General features: G+C 33.9%; 1 protein-coding gene across 1 annotated transcript in view; it reads right to left on the reverse strand.

Annotated features, from left to right (window-relative positions):
• USH2A (usherin) overlaps positions 1–23956 on the reverse strand; it is a 410836-nt gene that overhangs the window by 173086 nt on the left and 213794 nt on the right. The window contains exons 33-37 of the mRNA XM_072035514.1: positions 16150–16309; positions 15486–15657; positions 11966–12113; positions 4823–4974; positions 666–828 (exon numbers count right to left, since the gene is read on the reverse strand). Coding sequence (XP_071891615.1) covers positions 666–828; positions 4823–4974; positions 11966–12113; positions 15486–15657; positions 16150–16309 — 795 coding nt within the window. The remainder of the gene's footprint in view (positions 1–665; positions 829–4822; positions 4975–11965; positions 12114–15485; positions 15658–16149; positions 16310–23956) is intronic.

A 23956-nucleotide genomic window follows, 5' to 3' on the forward strand; every position in this document is an offset into this window, starting at 1 on the left:
TAACTCTACTACTCTTAGCAACATTTACACACAAAACTATATTACTTTATTTAAAATAAAGGAATTAAAAAAAAAAATTCATCGGTGGAAACAAGACAGCTGCCCATGGTAGAATATGGTTTAACAAATAACTGTTACTTTTTAAGGTTTTGCATCACATAGCGAATCTGGTTTTTATATGGCAATAAAGAGTTGCATTTCTTTTCTTTTTTTTTTTTTATTATTATTTTTAATTGTCTGATTTCATTGCATGATTTTTTAGGTAGCTGGCTCTACAGCCACTTATATAAATTTCAAATTTACCCACAATCAGTTGTATTATGAACAGCTCTCAAGAACAGTTCCCACTTACGTAAGCAAACCAAGTGAAATTTTGTGAGTATAGCTTCCTTATCTGAATGAAAGTGGTAAGATAAGACTCCATGTGTATATCTAGAGACTAAATGAGTGCAGAGGGCTTATCTTCATTTGCCAATGTATGTGTTTGTACAAATATAATGCACCATAAATCATAGCAGTAGTTCTTAAAGAATAAAATTGGAATTTCTAAAATAATCAATGGAATTGAAAAAAAAAATAGTGTTAAAGGTTTCAAAAAAAAATAAAATAAACAGAATATCAATGCTATCATTAGACTTAGGAGAACGGAAAAAAAAAAAAAATACCTTGATCAGCATAGAAGAGACCAGTGACAAATACTGTGTAGGTCAATTGCCCTTGGGGTTTACTTGGGGCAAGCCATTTTATCTGAACTTCTTTGGACCCATCAACAGTAGCAAACATATCAACTGTTCCCTCAGGAGCAGCTTCCATGGTCCGAGCTTCTACCTGTGAATTCAACCATGAGCTAGAGGTTTATTGCCATAGTTTAGAAACAGACAAGAAATGAGAAACACAAAATTTTAAGAAAAGTTATTTTAGGGAAAAATAAACAACAACCATCCAACAAACACTGCATGTGTCATAATATTTTTTTTAAACACTTTACTTTCCTTTCACCTACATCTGTTTGCAGCTGTCCAGAAACTGACATATTCTATATGAAGGCCCCCATAAGAAACAGAAATCAAATACTGGAAAAGACTTAAGGATTCATTTCTTGAAAACGCAGGTGGAACCTCGTGTGGATGCATGAGCTTAGTTTAAGAGAGGAAGCAGATGTAGAAGACCACACATTTTTCAATTTCTGCATTTTAAAAGGTAACTGAAAGCACGTGCATTTACATGATGTAGAAAATTACTGTAGATATTTGATAGAGGAAAAATATGCTTTGCACCCTGAATTAACTTCTAATTTCAACTAGCAAATTTAAGCTGTAATAAGTAGATCTACTTGTAATGAGGAAAAATACAATATGATGGAAAACCCAGAAAATATAGTGATTATGAAAGATTTTTAATTTGAATAAATACTCATTCAAAATTCTCAAAATTTAGTATTTTTATTTATATCTTGTAGTAAGTGTTCAGTGCTATGAAACAAAATAATTTATTACCTTATTTATGGGAACAAGTTTGTTTCTCATACATTATGTATTTGGTATTTTCTAAAGTGTAAGATGTTTTCACACCTTTCTAAGTGCCTCTCAGCTGCAAAGTTCATACAAGTGCTAATAATTTTTAATATGCCACACCTGCTCTATCATCAAAATAACAAAGCATACTTTCTCTGTCCTTGAAATATGAATATTTTACTTTTTTTTTTTGCATGTAAAATTTGGAAAGCCTATCATTTATAAGTATCTGGCTGTATCTTTGATGTGCATCAATATCTCCATATGTGCTTCTATACTCATGCACTCCACATTACTACAAGATTATATTTAAAACAGATGAGCCGCCACAATAAAGTAAGCAAAATATTCTTGCTGATAATGATAATGCTTTAAGATAAAGAAATGCTTCACAGATTCACTGGATCAGTATCACATTGATTAGTTTGATATTTCAGTCAAAACTATCCTTGTGGAAGAATTTGACTAAACTGTGCTTTCTAAACTAATTTTCCATATGGTTATACTGTTTAATGTGGGTACTCTGGACTCACCACGTTAGAAAACTAGAAAAACAAATAACAACTATTTTTACTACTGAAAAGGATTAAGATATTCTGAAAACAGTACAAATTTGTAGTAATCTCTACTACAACCTGGAGAGTTGCAAAAGCTGTATTGTGTCTCTAACTTGTGAGTGCTTCTCAGGAGAAAATTCATACCAAAACCTTTTCCTTATGAACTGCTATTCTTTTCAGTATAAAAAATAATGAAATAATGTTTAGAATCAATGCGATGCATGTAATATCCCGTATAGTTACACCTCTGCAGCACACTTTAAAAATAGTATTTTGTGTAAAAAAAAAATACATTTAAAATGTACATAGAAACATTCAGCATTTCAGTATTCTAAAACACATTTTGTATTTGGTTTCCTTCATATTACTTTATACAGAATCCTTTGATATTTTCAGATGTTTATTAATAATTTAATAAAAATTTAAAAATGCTGCTAACATGTAAGTAACACTCAATTATAGAAGTTCAATAGAAATTGAATAATAATGAATGAAAAACATTGTCAACCATCTAATTTTAAAAGGCAGTACTCTTTACTTGTAGTTAGTGCAAAAACAAAAATGCTGAAATTAAAGTTTAAAAACAGTGTTGTAAAATACATTACTGAGCATTTCAAAGCATTCCACTGTTGCATTCATTTTCTTCTTTTTTGTGCTTCTGATATTTACAAGAATTAACATATTTCAATACCGTCAGCATATAAAATCTCCCCAATTCCTCCAAAGAATCTATTAGAAGTTACACTATTTCTTATTAAGCCAGGCTTTTTTTTTTTTTTCCCTTAAGCAGAAAAAGAGCAGGTACAAAAGCAATACTTCAGCTTTACGAGGAAGAGATTAAATTTAAGCATTTTAGAATTTACATATTACAGACTTGCATTTCACTTGAAAATAAATCATGATCACTAACAACATGTTAAAACAAAACAAACAAACAAACAAAAAAACCCAACACACGACTATCTGACCCAAGTAAAAAACTAATTGAAACACAGAAACTGTAACAATCTTGTATCTAACCTCCTCTCCTCCTCTTTCTACCCTTACCTTCCCTTTCCTTCCCTACTCTCCCCTCTTCTCCTCTCCTCTTCTCTCCTTTTTTTTCTTCTCTTCCTTTCTAAATGTTGGATTTATATTGTAATTGATACAAAAATCTTTCAGAAAGTCAAATAAAGATGCAGTGTTTTAATTTCCTGGCAGCAGTTAGGTGAGCCTAAATAAAGATGTTGTACTTCAATTCCTTTTATTAGAGATGGATCACCAGCTTTGGAAAACAATTTGTGTACTGATCACAGGATGCAGATGAATATCAGCTACAGTAAACCTACTTTGAATTATTTCAAAAGTCAAGATATGAGTCGGGCGTTCAATGGAGACATGAAAAAAGCCTATTAAAAATATTTTAATATCCATAACTACTGGTGTTCTGTTCTCTCTTTTAATGCCTATTTGATAGGAGAGAAGTACTGAAAACATGCATGTTTTATCTGCATGCAGAGTTTGGAAATGACTTGTCTTTAAACATTACTATTAATACAATGGATTAGGGTATTGCACATTGAATACCTTAAAACAAGCTTTCCTTCTGGGGTATATGAGAAGTTGTAAAAAATGTAAAAGAGAAACTGGCAAAAAGCCATTCAAGCTCTTAAGAGTAAATATCAGTCAAAGTAATCCAAGCTGTAAAATGTTTAACAGTTATGTGGTCTAGTCATCTCTTAGAGATAGATGATGTTACCAGAATTTGAAAGAAAGCATTCTTGAGAATATTAGAAATGTGACTAAAAAATCACAACATTTAAAAAAAAAAAATCCTGAAATTTCTTTCCAGAGAATTTCCACAATATATTGATATTATAAATTATGATAGAATAATGAGAAAAAAACAAAACAAACAAAAAAAAAAACAAACATGAAAGACAATCAAATTTTCCTCTTTTTTCCTTTTTTTCTTCCTTTGTTCACAAAATTAAAAGTGCACACATAAGGTTAATGAAACAAAACAATAAATATCAGAATTATCACAGGTCTCATTTATACTTGTAAACAAACCGAGCATGGTACATATTATTCCAGTTATTCATCAGCTACAGCACTATGAAATCATACTGGATTTATCAGCACAGTTATACATCTAACAGTGTTTAACAACATTAAAAAAAAAAAAAAAAGCCTCAGAAGGCTTGCTTTCACTATGTATTTAATATTCCTATATTCTCAAATCCTGAAAAAAATTGATTGTTGTACAAGACTGTTAAAACAAGTCAAGTAGAATATTTTGATCACATATTTGCATTGAAAAGGTATTTGCAAATCACCATATTTTCCTTGTTCCTGTATTGTGACTTCTGACTCCTGCAATTCTCAGATTATCTTCAGTCCTTTCAGTCAGCTAGAAATTTGCCTATTACTGAAATTTCTTTACATTTTCTCTTTCTTTCTTTACATTACATTCTTATAAATCTGACTAATCTACCTTTAAAACATATTAATTCTACTTAATTTCAGTAATATACGTTTCAGCTTCAAATTTTGCCTTTCTTTGCTGTACCTACGTTCTACTTTGGAATGGTGCCTAACAATGACCTATCAAATCTTCAGCAGCTCTTAAACAGATTTTTTCTTTTTTTTTAAATGTCATATTTTGCCAGATGGGTTAGTACTGACCAGAGTGAATCATCACCATTTACTCTGATATTCACTGCCATCTGACATTTATTACACTCCCAGAATGCAAATTGATGTACTCACCAATGGACCCAAAGCACAACCTTTTGCAGTACATGCCTGGACTCTGAAGGAATGCAGACTCCAAGGAGCAAGTCCATAAGCATAACAATTTAGCTGTGATGAATTTTGTATCAGAACACCATCCATATACAAGCCATAGCTGGTAATAATACCTATAAAACAACATGATAGCACTCACTAAATGTCTATACAACTACTGAATTTAGAAGAAAACCTTTAATGCTACAGACATTAGGGTCATGGCAGTATTTCACATAGCTCACAGTTAAGCAGTTAACTATTTAACAGTACTGTGTATATAAAAGAATAAACACACACTCTCATCTTCAGTTGTTGAAAACCTCACAGGTGGACCACAACCTTTGAAAAACAATTACACTCTTCCAAAGATTACACGTGAATAAACCTGTTAGTGGATAGCAGCTAACTTCACCCTGGAATTAGGAAAATCAAGGCACATCTGTTTCACAACTAACTCTGCATGTGGCTGAGAAACTGGAAAGGCACACAAAGCCATATCAGAAACTCACAGGTCTTAACAGCTTTAGACCTAGAAAAAACAATGATTGACATTATAATTGAAATGTTGAAGGACAACTCAGACAAGCGCTGTAACTATAATATATAAGTAACAAGGTTTTTTTTTTTTATCATGCAAAACAACTTATTGATACTCATTCATAACTATCCCAGATTTTGTGCATTTTACCAACAAATGAATTAGACACGTCATTAATTTATTTTATTTTGCAGTTTTAGCCACATTTCTAAAAAAAAAAAAAAAAAAAAAAAAAAAAAAAAAAACAGTAGTATTGATTATGGTTTCCTTATCTGTATGCTGTAGAAAAAGCCCTGAATTATTTTTTACCTATTCAATTTCAAAGCAAACATCAAAAAGATTTCTAGAGGGGATAGTGGTCTTTCTGGTGTTTTTGACTAACACAAACTCAAAAATCACAGGGGACTTCATCTCATATGGATATCTAAATCTCTGCTCCTCCAAAGCTATGTGATGGGTTAGCATGAACCCTGTATAAACTATACGTACACAGTACTTTGACTGTCATGAACTAAAGACTGAATGTTATAGGTCTGCTTAGACTGTGGATATTGAGTTTACAAAGAGTCATTTCTCTCAGGGATATTCCTCCATCTTTCTCACTTCTTATTCTTTTTTAATCTCTATAAATATGAAATCTTAAGACCAATAAATGCAAAACCATGGAAAGATTCATTAGAACGGAAGCCAGTTCAGAGGATGAACTTGGGAAAAACTTCTGATTTTCCCATTTTATGTGTGTATATCCCGGTTTCTGAGAACACTCACAGGCTGGAGTACGTATCCAGAAAGAACATTAAAGTACAAATCTAATGACAAGCAATGACAATCAATCTTTTACAAAGTTGTAGTTGTCATTTCTCCTTCCAAAAAACTGCAAATACTATCTTAGTCCACTATTGCAAGCAAGAGAAAGGAAATTCTTATTCTATTCAAACACAGTATTTCACAGTGAAGATTTAAGCCATTGCTGAGTGGTTGCCATTAGTACGGCCACTTCTGGTTTCATATGCAAGTGCAGGAATCTTTGTATAAGGTTGACAGATATGTTTTTAAGTAACTTTACAGCATTTTACCAATTATGGACAAGAATGAGGCTATTCTAGTTTTCTGAAATACAACTGAAGGTGGTCAAATAAAAAACAAATGTTTATGGTCTGACTGTACATCATTGATTTCAACTGGACTTGGAGACTTCCCTGTAGATTTGAAAACTCAGACTTCCAGTGAAAGTTCTTTTGGTCTTGTTTGCAATTCTGCAATCAAAATATTCCAGAATTGCCTTCTGTCTCATTCAGTTATTCTGGACATGACAGATCTTGAGGAACGTATCCTTGAGACTTAAAAAAAAATAAAATAGAGAAAACATCTTCATATTGTAAAAATTGCTCAATTCATCTTTCCTTCGCTTAAAACAGAATTTTTTGAATCTACATTTAGGAATATTGTTTGAAACTGAGAAAAGATTTTTCTCTCAATGGAAAAATGCTTCATAAATAAAAGTATACACAGAACTGTTTTAGTTGGGCTTTGAAGTTTTACACTTCAAATGATGTATATGCTAAATCAATGCAGAGCTGTGTATGGTAAAGTGATTCACAGACTCCTTAATTCTATTCTCTTCTAGAAAAGTGAGAGGCTAAACTCAAGTCAGACACTAGAAAAATATATGTGGGAGGAATTCCTGGTAAATCACACACTATGAATCCTACCATATTTGACAGGCTTCCTAAAAAATCCCTTGGGGTTCCACATCTAGTTGCTTGTAAAGCAAGGGCATCAATGGTTGATATTTGTTCTACATTAAATAAACAAACTATCAACTAAAAATATTTCATATTCATCTCAGAAGAGAAAAACTTTAAGACTGATAAGGGCATCCCTAAACATAAGCACTGTCATTAAGGATGTGTTTTACAGGGGAGAAAAGAAAAAAAAAAAAAGTACTTTGAGTACTTATAGCAGTGGTACTAACTAACTAATGGAAAAATCACATTATTTCCTTTGATATTTATGGTAACAGTATGAATCATACTGAACTAATTTTATATTAATGTAGGTGCCATAGGTACCTCTATGGAAACCCCACTGTAACTCACTAATAATTACTTGGGCTATTCTTTTAAAGTGTTCCTGCAACTACAGCGTTATGCAGTATCTTCACAATGAGGAGCAGTCTGACAGTCAACGCTGTGACCTCTTGTTAGTCCTCCCCGTACTGTCAGAGAACAATCACCTTTAATAATCTTATATATTGTCTGTTGATTTTATTTATGCTTCCAAAGCATACTGGAAAAAGGTTCAAAGACAGACCAAAATTACTTATTTTTCAGGACTTGGTAGATACTTCTGAAGAGCTTACCATCCACAAAACATTGAAGATTATAGCACATTTGTGATTGCAAGGCATAAGAAGGGGCACAAGGTGGCTATGAAATGATGCAGTTTATTCATAATTAAGTCTAGATAGATAGAATAAATCTTGGTTTAATTGAAGACAAAACCGCTGTTGACTATACTGCACTCCACTCTACAAAAGAAACCCAAATGTGCAATTTAGGTTTAAACTGAATAAAACTCTCTACACATTTGACATGTATGTGGACAGAAGTTAGGAGAAAGTGTTTTTGCTGTTAAGTGACATGCCTCAGGGTCATACCTCCTCAACTATTTTATTTCTGCTTTGAAAATAAGATAAAAGAAAATGTGCATTAAAAACATATTCACCATATCATTTTCCAAATCTCTTTTTTCTACACCTGACATATCTGAAGCAACTTTAGGCAGAGAAATAGGTGTACATTTTCCCACTTTATATGGAATAATTTTTCACAAAATATAAATTGACCTTAAATTCACCAAAAATGTAGGCCAGAAACTCAATGTCCATGTTCAAATAACATCACCCTTTGACGTCTAGGTTGCCCCTTAGCCCACAAAGTCTCAAAGCTAACTTTTTTTTCCCTATTGTGCCATTTTTCTGAAGAACCCAAGTAGCCTGTAGTACTATTTGCTATAAGTGTCCTCAAAAGTGGCATACTAATCCCCCTTAATTTTGTCTATTTGATAACAGGCAGGTAGACTTCATATATATATCAAGAGAGCATAGTAAAGTCTATGGCTGTGCAATGCTGTCCCAGTCAGCTTACACAACAAATGCATCAGCAACACCTAATAAGAGCTTCCTCAGGCCATGGAAATGCATAGTAACTTCTACATATAGTGTGAGAAGAAAGAAGAGAAAGAAATGGCTGCAGAGATCTACCAAGGAGATGACAATTTATGACATGCAAGTTGTTGCAGTTCAGAGGTTTCCACCTGAAACAAAGAAAAAATCAGCAATTTCAAAATGGGCTACTTATGCCTAGTAGACTGAAAGTATGAACCAGTTAAGTCAAGAGTGGGAAACAGTTTCTATTCTTCTGCAAAAAAGGAGCTACATTAGAACTCATTAACCTCCAGCCATGAACATACATCACTAAAATGCTGAAGCAGCAAAATCTAACGGAAAGAACCTTTTGCTGGTCTTTCTCATAGTTCAGTCTTCTCAACCACAGTATTCTTCAGCCTCCCACACAGTTTTAAAATACTGACAGAGACAGTGATTATGAATGATATGGCCACTAGGCAGCCCAAAAGATATTCTGGAAATTAAAAGTAAAAATTACTGAACAACGCAAGCTTTCCTGATTAAGTAGTTACTCCGTGAAAAGTTTTAGAACTTTTTTTTTTCTAATTTATTAATTATTTTTATGAAATAAGCGATGCACATAGGAAATTGAAAAAAAAAAAAAAAAAAAAAAAGAAGTAGGATCATGGTAAAGTGTGTTATCAGTTATATAGTCTTTTTAAAACTCTCAAAGAGGTGGGGGAGGAGAAGAAAAGGAAAAGACAAAATTCATATAACCTTTGTTGACTATTGTGCAAGTGAGACCACACTATGCTGAAAAAGTGAAGGCCCCAGTGCCCTTATGGTTGTCAAATTCTCATGACACAGCAGTTCTTCCTCTCTCAGGTACTTGGCAAGAGGTCATAGGTGGAAAGAGAAGCAGCCCTTCTCCATGACAACAGCCAACTATACTGAGTCCCTTCCACCAATTCTGGCTGCAACAAAAATGTTTAACTGCCACACACATGATATCCATACATTACTGAACAATGACAACACTTCCAAGGGAAGAATTCTCCATAGGCTTCAAATAATGGGAAGATGTAGCAATACCAGATAATACTCTTACAAGGGACAGAAATATATAATTTATTTTATAAAATTCTTCTGATTCATTTCACAGCTGTTGTTCATCTAGTGTGGATTCGCAGCTTTCCTAACATAATTATTTTGTTTTCTAATAACCTATTTATTATATTTAAAAGGAGAGTCAGACCATGTACAACAAACACTGTATTAACAAGAAGATACAATGTGCAAATTCATAGAATCATGGAACGGTTTAGGTTGGAACGGAACTTAAATACCATCTACTATCCCCCTTGCTCCATCCCCTTCACCATAGTCAGGGACACCTCCCACCAGACCAGGTTGCCCAAAGCCCCATCCAACCTGCACTTGAACTCCTGGGATGGGGCATCCACAGCTTCTCTGGGCAACCTGTTCCAGTGTCTCACCACCCTCTGAGTGTAGAATTTCTTACTTATTATCTTATCTAAACCCATATTTTTTTTTAGTGAAAAATGGTTACCCCTTGTCCTATCATTATAATCCCTGATAAACAGTCTCTCCCTAGCTTTCCCTAGCTTTTCCTCTTTAAGTACAGGAAGGACACTGTAAGGTCTCCCTGGAGCCTTCTCTGCCTTCTCTTCTCCAGGCTGAACATCCCAAACTTTCTCAGGCTGTCTTCATAGCAGAGATGCTCCAGCCTCATGTTCGTCTTCTGGACTCGGTCCAACAGGCCCATGTCCTTCTTGTGCTGGGGGGCCAGAGCTGAATGCAGTACTCCAGGTGGGGTTCTCAGGAAAATGGAGTAGAGGGGAAGAATCACCTTCCTTGACCAGCAGGCCATACTTTTGATGCAGCCCAGGATATGGCTGGCTTTCTGGGCTGCAAACACACATTGCCTTTTCATCTACCAGTACCTCTAACTCATTCTCCTCAGGGTGCTCTCAAACTACTCATCATCCAGCCTGTACTCATGTTTGGGATTGCCCTGACCCAGATGCAGAACCTTGCACCTGGCCATGTTGAACTGCATGTTGTACACACCAGTCCACCTCTCAAGCCTGTCAAGGTCCCTCTGGATGGCAACCGTTTCCTCCAGTGTGTCAAGTTTAGTCATGTATTCCTAACTTGCACTTGTTTTAAAGGAAGTGCAAGGAACTTAATTTATCAAACTATAGGTCTTTATCCTGTCTTGTAGATAGGCATATATAAATACACATATGTGTGCATTTATATATTTATATATGCATTGGTTAGTTAAACCACCCTCTAAACCATTTGGATGTCTTTTCCTATAATACAAGGATAACAAGATCAGGTCCTGGTATGAACTATTACATGTAAAAAATGTCCATTTACTTGGAAATGGGTCAGGGCTTGGACACTAAGCCACATATATGACCTTCCTTCTTTCTTCCCTCTATTTTCCCCCCTCTTCCTTTTTCCCTTCCCTTCTTTTCCTTCCTCTAAGCCACAGACACTGATGGGGTATTTGTAACACAATGAGAGGGTTTCTAAGGGTCCAGGAGGCAAAATCTTCTAGCAATGACACCCATACAAGGAACCATAAATTATCAAATATATTATTTAACAGCAGATGACATGCTCTTATTTCCTCTTAAAAGTAACATAAGATCTTATGGAATGCTACATATATGTAGCCTTACAATCACTAATTTTTCGGAAACCATTTCAAGTGCCTTGTAGTGAAGTTGTACAGGCAGCTTGTGTCCTTCCACAGTTGAAAGCAGGGGGAAAAATGAAATTCATGTGAAACTACTTTAAGAAAAAACTGAGATATATACCAATACAATACCCCAATGAGGAAAACTTTTCTGTCATTTACATTCAATGATTTCTGCATAACTTCCTCTGATGTGATATAAACTGTCATACGCATAATAATAAAATAAGGTTAAACATTTGCTCGGAAGTGTTATGTATGGATATTTCTCAATGGAAAATATTTCTAAACAAAAGGAAGTGTATTATTTAACTTCCGCAGCCACGCAACTATACACGTCCAAGATGATTATACAGAATACATCTAATGTTATAACATACCAATTAATGTAAAAGAAATTCATGCATTATTTGAGGGTAGAATGAACATCCTAGATGGATATTCTCCAAGAATGCCTTTTCCTCAGCTCAATTGTCCTAGAAAACATTAAACAATGAGATGCAGTACACAAGAACTATCAAAAGGGAGCACTTTTGAGCCGCTGAAACCATACAGAAGGCTGAAAACCACAATCTCCTAGCTGCAGACAATGATACTATCTCAGGTATTTTATGTGCTAAAATGATCATTAAAAATTAAGCACCACATATAAGCTGCCATTTAGAATATTAATTTACCTTTACTAATCATCTTTTTAACTTGAGGCTAAAAGAGTTCACTTACCATTCGGATACTCAGGCTTAGCCCATGAGATGTTAAAAGAGTCAGATGAATATGACTGGGCTTTCGGCGCAGGAACACCTTCTGGTGTACTCTCATCGGTTACAGCTGTGCTAGCTTCACTTATTGAACATCCACCTCCAGTGCAAGCCTTAAAATATGAAGCACAACAAGCAAGCATATTTCAATTTAATACCAAAAATTTTTTACTCTAGCAATTAATTTCTGTAAAGTTTTATATTTTTATATATCTGAACTTATTAAGTCTGTGATTTTCATAAAAGATTCCTATCATAGATTTGCTCACCTCTTAACAAGAAATGTGCTATTTTTGATACTTAGCTTTTAGGTATCAAATTGATAAAACCGTACATTAAGGTTTGAGTCAGTATTTTGCATTTGACTGAGTCACAATCACAATTAGATTTCAACTGCCTTTGCAGAAACAGTTAAAGAATATTACAGTACAATATATATCATGTATAGTGAAAAACTCTTTTGGAATTGACTAAATAGTTCTCACAACTTTCAGACAATATACTGACCAACTTGCAGTGTTCTTAAAAATTATCTTGATGAATAGTCATTCAGAAAAAAAAAAGAAAAAAAAGACACTTGGAGTTCTGCACTTCATGACAGCAGACTGAGTGTTGTGCAGATGCAATTAAAACAGTGAAAAAACACTTTATTATAAATCAATATGTAACAGTTATTATTGCATGTTTATGGATAATAGTCAAATCATTTGTATTTCAGTTACCAGGGAAGAAAAGATTGATTACACCACTTTTACATTTTGCTTGATTATGAAGCAACACGATGTGCAAGAAATTGCATATCATCTCATATATCAGGCTTTTAAAGTTTCACATGCAGAAACATAAGACTACGAAGCTACCTCTTACATATGCTGTTTTTCCAATTATTTGCACTAAGATCAGTGACAAGAGACAGGATTTGCTATAAAAGTTAAATATATATATATATACAATAATACATTCTGTACTGATTTAAATATTTTGTTTGATTTATCTTTTATGTGTTTTTTTTTTTTGAAATAAAATAAATTAAAACCTGAATTCAACAAAGATTCAGATACTCATTAATTAAAACTTATGGAATAACATTTGTTTTTTGACTCTGTGTTGAAGTGGACAGGCAGTCCTTTCTGGATCATCACCACAAAAAGAAAAAAAAAAAACAACAACCACCTTCCTGTCTAGATACCCAGGAATAAAATGCTTCTCTTAATCATGTGTAAGGATTAGCTTCAATTTCCTTTTTCTGAGTGCATTTCCAATCAGAGAACTGTCAGCATATTTTCTACTCTGCTCCAAAGGCATATACTAGCCCCATGGGTAAAACTAAGAACTAGTTGTAAATGAGAGGCTATTTTATATACCAAGATCATTTTCATTTCACTGAAAATTACACTCCCAACACAACTAAAGAATGACTCCTTGTGTTCAATTTGGGCTGTGAAATAATGATGAAAGAATGGAACTTCAGTTTTGGGGACATCCAAAAATGGCATTTACTTTAAATGTGTTTGGGTTTAAAAATAAGTCAGCTTAAACAAATGCTCAAATAATTCTTAACATTTTGATAATAAAAATATTTAAGAACATCATACTTCCAGCAAAGCTACATTATTATTCAAATGATTTAGCTCCTACTGATTTCAGGAAGAAGTCCAGAAAGCCACCTCTGGAAGACCTCTTCCTCCTGTGTTCCTCACTCTCTTCCTAAATGCATTCCATTGAGTTTTGCCTAGAAGTGGAGGGCTTTTTAAATCAGGGGTTCATTAACAGCAGGCTTCCCATTCATTTATTTCTTGAATTTCCTGAAGATCAATTTTAGTATCTTGGAAACTTGCTGGTGTATGAAATTTCTGATTCCTCTAGTGAAAATCAGTAAACAAAGCTCATTTGTACTTTAAGTAGTGGAATTTTAGATTAGTGCATCCAAATGGGCTGGACATTTTTGGAACTTCAATGATCACATCTGGTGAGTAGTTCTCAAACTACTCTGACAAGTTCTAAATAGAGTGGGTACAAATGGGTACAGACTACCTCTTCTACCATACCAAAAAAAATGGGCATGTCATGTACTTTTAGACTTGCTATGTTCAAAACTGTAAGGACACATATCTTTAACCTGCCTATAACAGACCCTTTTATCTGGTTAACCACCACCTGAAGAAATTATCTTTCTCTCAGTTTCTGGTTATCGCTGATGCAATCCAAATGTATATATATATTTATAGATATATAAAAGAGAGAATTAAAATATAAAGACCAAGGGTTCCTAAAAATGTGTTCAGTAACTTTGAGAAGAGTTGTACACTTTAATGAAATAAAAACAAAATCTACACACCACTTCATTATTTTAACTATATGCCAAGGCAGAGCTAACAAATGAGGCAGTCCTGTTTGCTCTCCAGATCCTAGTTGTTCATTCTCTCTTGATTCTTTCTCCTTGTGCCTGTGTTCAGGAGTTGTGCAGGAGCATAGAAAAGCTGTGGCACAGCAGGACAGCACAAATACTTTTGATAGTCTTGCTTGCTTATGAAGGTTTAAAGTGCTTGCTGAAGTACTGTTGCAGTTTTGGACATGGTAATATTTTATATGGTATACAATTTACTATGCTGAAATGTCTAGGAACAAATGAATTAATTTCAGCACAAATGTAAGCTTTAATTAGACTGAATATCCATGTTTTTTTCAAGTTCAAGTCAGATCCTTATCATTACCTGAAAGTATTCTATTTATTTTTTTTTTTTGTGGCATAGTATTTAGAACATTCAAGAGCATGTTAAGGAAAAAAAAAAAAAAAAAAAAAAAAAAGAATGCATACCCAGTCATAAATGTAAATTTATTCATAATCAAGAGTGGAATATTTTTCTATGGCATTTATCAAAGCAAATATCCTTATAAAGGTATTGTTATAAAATCAACAGTGTGCTTAAAACAAGGGACAATCTCATGTTTTTATATACATATTTTTAGCTTTGTTAGTGAACTGAATCTTCTCCATATTATCACAAAACCATTGATACAGAAATGCAATGAAAACACTGAGGTCTTTTAAAATATTGTGAATAAACAAACTGCTACTTTACAGTGAACTCTTTTCCTTTCTGCTCTTTCCTTCTGTCTATGGATTTTATGAAGAAAAATCAAATACTTATGGTATAAAACATGAAAGGCCATCATTTTCAAATACATTTTTTCACATGTTGGGGGCAGGCAATATTTTTAAGTCTTTCATATATTTCTGGTCAATTCTCTATTAATTAACATTCAAGGTATCCTTGAAGAAAATCTGTATTTAAATTACATACACATTTCTGAGGGCCCGTTTTGAAATAAAAAACACTTATCTCTATTCGGGATGGCTCATCAACCTTAGTTTCAGAAAGAAGAGGTTAAAAAGCAGACACACGAACCATTATTTAAGATGTTAACAAAATCGGAATCATTCTCACCATTTTACACCTCTATTACACATCTTTAAAACTTACAGCTAGTTTTACGAGGTATTCAGTACCCGGGAAAAGCTGCTGAATAGTAAAATCCAGAAAAAGTTCTGTGCTGTTATAGATTACATTCCACTTTGTAAAATTCTGCTCATTGTTGGCAATATAAAGTATATAGCGATCTAGAATTCCATTTACTTCTATTGGTTCATTCCATCTGCAAATAAAAGCAAAATATGATTAAGACCAAGAAAGATTCAGACCATACTGAAAAAAAAAAAAAAAAAAAAAGTATGTAACTGTGACTTTTTGGATTTTATCTTAAGAACTGGAAAACATACTTGTGCAATCATAAAAATAAAAGGCAAATACTCTAATGCAGTATTTGTACGCAGTAGATAAATGATTACAATAATGCACAAAGCAAGGGCTACAAAATGGACATAACACCAGAACATTTCCTGCACTGAAGTTTGCAGAGGCTATGCCCATATGTAGGTTATACTGATTGCGTAAAGACAAAATGGAAATTAAGTTGGCAAGTGATAATCAGAAGGTGCACAGAACCACTAAACTAATCACTTCTATGCATTTAATCATAATAAATTTAATTTTATGTCACAAACCCTTCCCCTGATTGAACTCACTGGAATTCTTGAATAAAGTGATGCACTATTGTGTTGTCAGGAAAAAAGAAATCCTTACTTACTGTACATATATTGTTCTAGAATCCAAAACTGTCAGGACCGGGGCATCTACATGAGATGGTGGCAGCTGTGCTGTAAACAAGGTGACCTGAGAACTGTTTGTACAGCCAGCAAGCGTGCAGGCAGAGAGCAGAAATTGGTGTGGCGTAAAAACTGCTAAATCTAGGGCAAAAAAAGAAAATGCAAATTTACTTTGCATATTAATTTTATCTTTTTTCTCTGTAACTTTCAGAGGGTAGGTAATTCAGAAAAGCAAGAGGAAGGGGAACCTGTCTCTCAAATGTTTCAGATTTGTCCCGGAACAGTGACAAGTGTTTGTTGTTTAATGGCAAATAACTGCAAATTTGGACTACTAACAGGTCTAGGGACCTTACTTTGGTTGAGATAGCTGCATTGTACAGAACAGTTACACAGGAGACTCTTTGGTGTTACATACCATATTAATTTACTACAATGGCAAATGATCACCCTTAACATGATTAAATCATATCATTTTAATGGAAAACAAGTATAGGTTCACTAACAGAGAGATTATATTTTTCTACAAAATGTGCTGTACATTATACAAATGTCAAGCATTGATACACACAATGATTCACTCCATGCAATTTCACTTTAAGCATGAACACAAAGGAAGCTCAGAAGCTTACCGTCGCCACCACTCAGGCTGGCCTGTTCTCTCCTATTTGTCGTCATCAAAAATTTGTAATATACATTTCAGTAAGAGACTACCTTTCTAATACTATAGGAAAACAACTGTTAAGTCATTATTTATTACAATTTAACCGAGTTTAAATTACTGCAGAAAATGGTGAATAATCTTTGCTAAACAAATATTCCAAAAGATCTGTAGCTATTCCTTAGGAATCCTGTACTAATAAAGAATGTTTTTCTGAAAATTATAGTAGGAGAGTAATTCAGATAGAATTTTCTAACCATTTTCATTCTCATTGCAATACAAATTGCAGATTTTAATGAGCAAATCTTTTAAGAAGGAATTTATGATTGAGATTTTGGCAACTCTTTAACGTATACAAGTAAAATAAGTTTTATAAAAGCAAACTTTTAGTCAGCCAGAGGAAGTCTGCATTTTTGCAAGACATAACAAATGCTAGTGTTTCTAGAAACAAATAATACCCAAAGATCGTTTTATGCAAAATATTTGTGAACACAAATTCAAAAATTGCAACTGGATGACAAAGGCATCACTAAAGCAGAAATGCCATATACCCAATTTCTTTCTCATTATTTTTCCCTTCATCTAATGTCCCCAGTCCCAGCTGCAATGGAATTCCTTCTGATTTATTCCAGTCTTTGTAAGGACACATGAATTCCTTCATTTTTATTGAAAACTCAGCTATTCTGTGGTACCCCTCCTATGAAGCACATGGCAAAATGTGAGTTAAAAAATAATAATAATAAAAAAATGTTGTAACTAAAAAAAAAAAAAAATCATCAAGGGGATGCCTGTAATACAGTGAGAAGTTTAATCAACATAATGGGTCTGATTCCACCAGGGTTAAGCAGTGCTTATGTGGGTGAGAGGGGGAAGGCACACTCCAGAGCAGGTGCTCAAGCTGGCTCAGAAAGCAGAGAAAGCAAACTCCATACATTGCACCAACTGTGTTGCCCTCATTAGTGTACACCTTCCTGCGTCCCCGTTTCCCCCCAGCTGCCATCAAGGAAACAACAAAAAGTATAGAGGAGAATGGAAAACTTCAAGATAAATCTCTGTACTCCATATTCTGTGTGGGTAAAAAAGTGACCAGAAGGAATTTAGTTTTAAAAATGATCAAATGATCAACCAAAAGTAATCTGTGGCACCTATTTAATTTATATCATTGTAAACAATGAATGCACATTCCTCTCTTTAAACTGACATTGTCTTGTGGAGCTACACTAAGTGTGAATATACCACAAGAGAAGGAAGAAGAGAAAAAGTGGATTTCTCCTCTTCCATTTGTTTATGGTAGATGACTCTTTTCATTGTGCAGAGATTTGGGATGGCAGGAGAGAAGGATATTTTTTCTCATCTTTAAGGAAAATCCTTCATCAACTAACTGCTTTTTTGAAAAAGTAGCTTGTACTGAAAAAACATGATTTGATGCACACCCTAGTTGATGAGACTACTTGTTTCAGTAAGAGTTTCTGGAAGTACCTAGTTAAATTTGAAGAGGGAGGAACTTGGTCAAGAATCAAGAGAATGGAAGATGGAAAATGCAAATGTTTTATTTCTCTCCTTAAAAAAAAGTGTGACTGACTTTATTATGTCTGTCTCAGTCCTTGGAATGGAAAAGGCAAAAAGACATGACAGGGAAATAGGAAAAAATCAAAGGAATGGGAATAACATGGAATGGATGGAATGGAAACACAGGACAAAGGAGCAGCAAAGTCCTCTGGGATCAATTCAAGAGGATGCTGAGAGAGGAAAGAAAGAGAGAAGCAATAAATAAATAAATAAATAAAAAGAGATAAAAAAAAGAGATAAAATATGGAAAAAGCCACATGTGACCAGGATCAAATGAGATCTTGATTTAAGAATGATGATTTATTTTAACTAATAAATGCTGAATAAACATTTGATGAAGTCCAGAAATATTTTGGTGTGATGAAGGGTAAAAAAAGAATGAAGTTAGGGGGAGCAGAAGAAAATACAGAAATTAGAAACTTAAGAATGTGACTCAAAGCATGAGCTTTGCCATCAATTAAAATGTCTCTGTAGATTTCATCAAGGTTTGGATGAATCTGCATATAGCAAAGGCTTATTTTTCCTAAAAACTTAGAACTAGAAACTGAAAAACTGAACAATAAAAATCATATTAAATCATAATTGATCCAATCATTTGTCACAATCTGATTTGGTAGATATTTTCCTGTTTAAAGTACAAAGTGTTTCATAATGGATTAATGGACTCAACTACAGATACGAACATGAATTTGAATGAGGAGGGAGGAGGTTCTTAAAACTACAAAGCTACTGTTTGTCAAGGTCCTCTAGCAACAATGCCTTGTTTTCCATTTGCTTGATTGCATGATTTGCATAAGATCAAATGTAGGCAGTTGTAGACATGAAAAACAGATCACTCAGACATTAGAAATGGATCCACAAGCATTATCTAGAAATGTGTTACAAGAAAATACATCACAGTGCATAGAAACCTTGGTGATTAATGTCAAACAAAATATAATTTACAATATAGAGCATGAATTATATGCTATTTTACAATTGATTTCATGCTGTTGCTGGAAGAATTTCATTGATCTCAATCCACAAAATGAACCAAATAAGCAGAGAATTATTTTCTTTGTAACTCGCAGCAAAAAAAAATAAAAATAAAAAAAATATTATTACTATTTTACATTAGAAAACTAGAGACATTTTTTGCTTGATCATGTTATATTCTCATTTGTTCCTCCATTCCAGGCCCCTGTTTTACTTTAAAATCATATCAAATGCTTCTTACTGCAATTTTCCAATAGCTACTCTCTTAAATTACTGATTTCTTTCCAAAACAAAGTTAAATTTAAAAATTACAGAGGTTTACTAAGAGAAGCCTAAAGTCAGGATTTTATCTTGTATTAATTTCTGGACCTAGAAGGGCACCAAAGGGAAAGCATAAAAGACACCTTCCAAGCAGGTACAGAATTCCCTCAAATCACCCTACTAAGGTAGCAGGTAGTCATGAAAATAATTGATTATTTTTCACATCAAAACCAAAACAAAATAAGAAAACTAAAGTAAACACCCGTGTATATTTTAAGACCGTAACTTACTCTAGATGATACAAGGGATCTTCTATCTCAGAGGCAAAACAAACAAACTAAATTCCTTTCTAGCTCATATGTCAGCAAGATAATTGATAATTATGGTGGCTATCATTAAAATCAACATTTGCATACCACTATATTTTTAACGTATGTGGAACTCCTCACACTACTTTCTAAACTATTTAACTTGGTCGGTATATATGCAGTTTCTAATAACCACCAAGACAAGTTCTGATAGCATGATCAATGCATGAGAGAGAAAAAATAAAGAATGACTGTTTGGATGGTCAATAAGAACACTCACTTTGCTTTGATCAAACTTAATGGGTAGTCTTTGAAAGATAATATGTTAACACCACAATGCTACTTTTAGCAGAGATTTTGTTGAGATGAAGAATAAAAAACACAGCAGATAAAAATAAAGAAATATGAGATTTAAGAACTTGTTTCAAAACATGAACTTTACAGTCAAAGTTTACATCTCAATTCAAAAATAACACAGTATTAATGTCTACAGTGTTTTAATTTATCTGTACTATATGGTATGCTGCATTTAGGTTTATAGCAGAAGAATCACATACCCTTCCTCCCTTTCCTCTTCCACTCTCCCTGATTTCAGGAACCTGTTGTAAGGACGCACTGTCCTGGTGAGTGCTCAGCTGAAAAGTGACTTGTGTAAGGAACCCTACATAGTTTCTCTCAGGAAAATAATTGAGACAATAGCTATCCCATCGCTATATTCAAAGGAAAATAATATGACAACACCGTAGCAAGGGATTGTTAGCAGCACAATAAAGCAAACCTGCTGCGAGCATGAAGATGAAAAACTTCCAAGGAATTCCAATCACAACGTTGTTCACATAGGTAGACTGTATGGCTGCTTCAGCTCATCATTCACTTCCTTTCATCTTCTGTCTCATAGTTTGTTAAATTAACTCACAGTAGCTTAATATTTAATTAGAAGGTAAACTCTTTGGGACCATAAATCCACATCACCAAGATACAACAATGCCCCCATTTGATTTTTATGCACTATTGTAAAAAAAAAAAAAAAAAAAAATCACAATCAGAGGAGATGCCAAGATTGTATTATCAGGCTTACTTCATAGGATATTATTAGCAGTTCTTGCCCTTCCACCATTTTCTGAAAACAAGCAACAATTCACATATAACTTTCAGTATAGTATATTCTGCTTTCTGTTTTTTAAAGCACCAGTCACTTAATTATTCTGACCCTTGAAGAATCAGCACTAATGTACAACCTCATCTGGGAAGGTTTTATACTAATGCTGCATCTTTCTCACAGATCTCGTGAAGACTGTTCTAGTATTAGAATTAAAAGAATTTTGTGAAGCTACTAAAAACAAGGGGAAGGAATAAAGCAAGAGAAGATAAACACAGGAGCACAAATAATTATTTTCATGAAGCACCATAAGTTGCTGTTCTGCTCTCTTACCAGGAAAGGTGTTGATGCAATGGCATATGGACTAAACAACTTTGTTTCTAGCTGGCCAATAAATGGTGTTTTAGAAGCTATTTAACTCAGCAGTAAGTATTGCTGGTTTTCTAAATTTCTCATAAAGGAATAAATAAATCCTCATTGAAACTGAGGTTTATATGCTGCAGAAGAGTTCAGGTAAGATACAACCTCATTGCTGCATGTGGAGAATTAAAGAACATAACACAAAACCAGGTATTACACAGGAGCCCCCCAAAACATGACAGTCATCTGTTAGCCTGTGTAGAAAAAAATATGTATAAATTAAGAAGTCACATGTAAGAAGAAAAACAAAAAAACCCTTCAGCACACAAGTGAAACAGATGGATCTTTAATCATTTCAGTTTGCAATGATCTCAAAGAATTAATGTAGCACGTGGTAGAGCTACAGTTCCATTTTTGGAGAGGTGGTAGCTCCAAAGTACTTAACAGTTTTAAATAGAAATATGTTTTACTAGAAAAGATGGAAAAGACTTTTTTTTTCCCCGCGTTTACTAACAGTTTCTCTTAATTACACACTTGTTACTGTTATAAGAAAAATCTTTCTACCATTCATCAGCATAAACTCTTCTAATTCTGTGAGCCTAAACTCATCCCTCAAATACTACATCTTTCTGTGATCACCTCACAAGGTCTCATTAGTCTCCACTCCTGATCATTTTGTTTCTTTTCTTCTTTTCTTCTTGCTTAAACTATTAATTTTACCATTATCTTTGCAAGGTATATCACCTTTTTTTATTAACCATTTGTAGTATTTATTTATTTATTTTGATTGCAAAGCTGGACTATGAGGATGCCAGTCTTTGATTTTAAAGCCAGATCTCTGAGATAGCTTCTGCAGGTAATTCCAGACTTTGTTCTCACTCCCCAGTTAGGACACAGTAGTTTGAAATGCTAAGGATGCTCAGCTGAAGAAAACTCTACTTGTGGATTGCCACAGATCATATTGCTTTGGAAAAGTGTAAGCATCAGATTTAACATGAAATGTTAACTTCTGAAAAAGTTAAATGTTTCTGATAAAAACTTCTTTTTCGATTGCTTTACCCCCAGTCATTCTATCCTCTGTGATTGCAAAGACATCCCATATCCCTAACCACAGAAGAATCTTAGTGCCTGCATGAAGCTCCTGGAACACTCCCTCAGCGAACATTCCTAAGCTGTTCCCTTGGCCCATCATCATTAACGACCATCAGAAAAACATATGGGCCTGGTTTTGGACTTTTCTTGCTGCCAGAATAAAACATAGCCAATCAGTGCAAACATTCAGCATCAAATGAGAGTAATGAAGTTATGTATTTGTTTACCAGAGTTAAAATCATGCATTGTCTCCCTAGTTCACTCCAATTACAACAGCAGGACAAACACAGTAAGCCTGAAGGTCAAAGGGAGAAAAACTCTGATGAGGACACAGCATGTTCCTTCTTACCAAGCATGTGAAGAAAAGTAGCTGTGGTCATACCAATATTACTTTGTTTTATTTCTCTATTTGTCATTTATTTGCACATCAGGTTTCCTGACATAGATCCACTTTTAAGATTTAAATGCAGATTTCCACTCATGAATGCTTCCAGTCCAGTCATTGTATTGCTATCAGCTTGAAGGAGTTGGGGACTTGTTAGAATACTTTACAAAAAACATGGTCTTTCAGTCAAAGTTAAACTCAAAATATGTGAGAAATGAGAAAAAATAGATATATATATTTTGAACATTTTAGCACTGTATTAATGTCAGCTTAATGTACTCAACTGGAAAATAAATTTGCACTAGGTAACTATGTTGAGTTCTGAATATCAGATACCTGCTGCTATAAAACTGGAACGACTCTGGATTCACATCAGTATGACCAAGAACCTATTGGCTCTCTAACAGAAGTACACCCTGTGCTTCTAAGTAATTTCAATCTTGCTGCAGAGATAAAAACAAAATTCAGATTCACCTTACAGTTGGTGTTAATTGTATCAGGTCAAGAAAACTGCCACTTTTACAACCCAGTAAGGAGCACATCTGAACGTGCAGAGAAGCCAGTAAGATGTTAAGTTATATAAGAATATATAATAAGTAAGACAGCAACTATTACTATCCATTTTCTATAAATCAATAGTGCAGCCTTATCAGGAAAAGCATATATTACAGATTGCAGAAGTAAAGGCTGTCTGGAAGATGGCAATGAGAAAGCACAGGCATACAAACACTCTCTTAGGAAGACAGTCTGGAGAAAAAACTAAGAAAAGGAAACAAAGAAGATAACACACTGTACACATATATGAGTATGTAAGTGCTACATAGAAAAGCAATTAGAATCTTGTGTTCCCTAGAATTCCCTTGGAAAGAAAAAAAAAAAAAAAGGACAGAAAAAAAAAGACACCTAGTAAATTTAGAAAATGCAATTTTCAGCTAAACTCACTGCACTTCAAATCATGGAACATCTACTGCTGACAGGAAGATTCAGCTTTACCTGTATAAATCAAATTCTGGGGGCTATTATAAATATCAACACTGCACTTTTAAAACTATTTTAATGATAAGCATTATCGTAATTTGCC

The sequence above is a fragment of the Anas platyrhynchos genome, chromosome 3, assembly GCF_047663525.1.
Source record: "Anas platyrhynchos isolate ZD024472 breed Pekin duck chromosome 3, IASCAAS_PekinDuck_T2T, whole genome shotgun sequence".
NCBI lineage: Eukaryota > Metazoa > Chordata > Aves > Anseriformes > Anatidae > Anas > Anas platyrhynchos.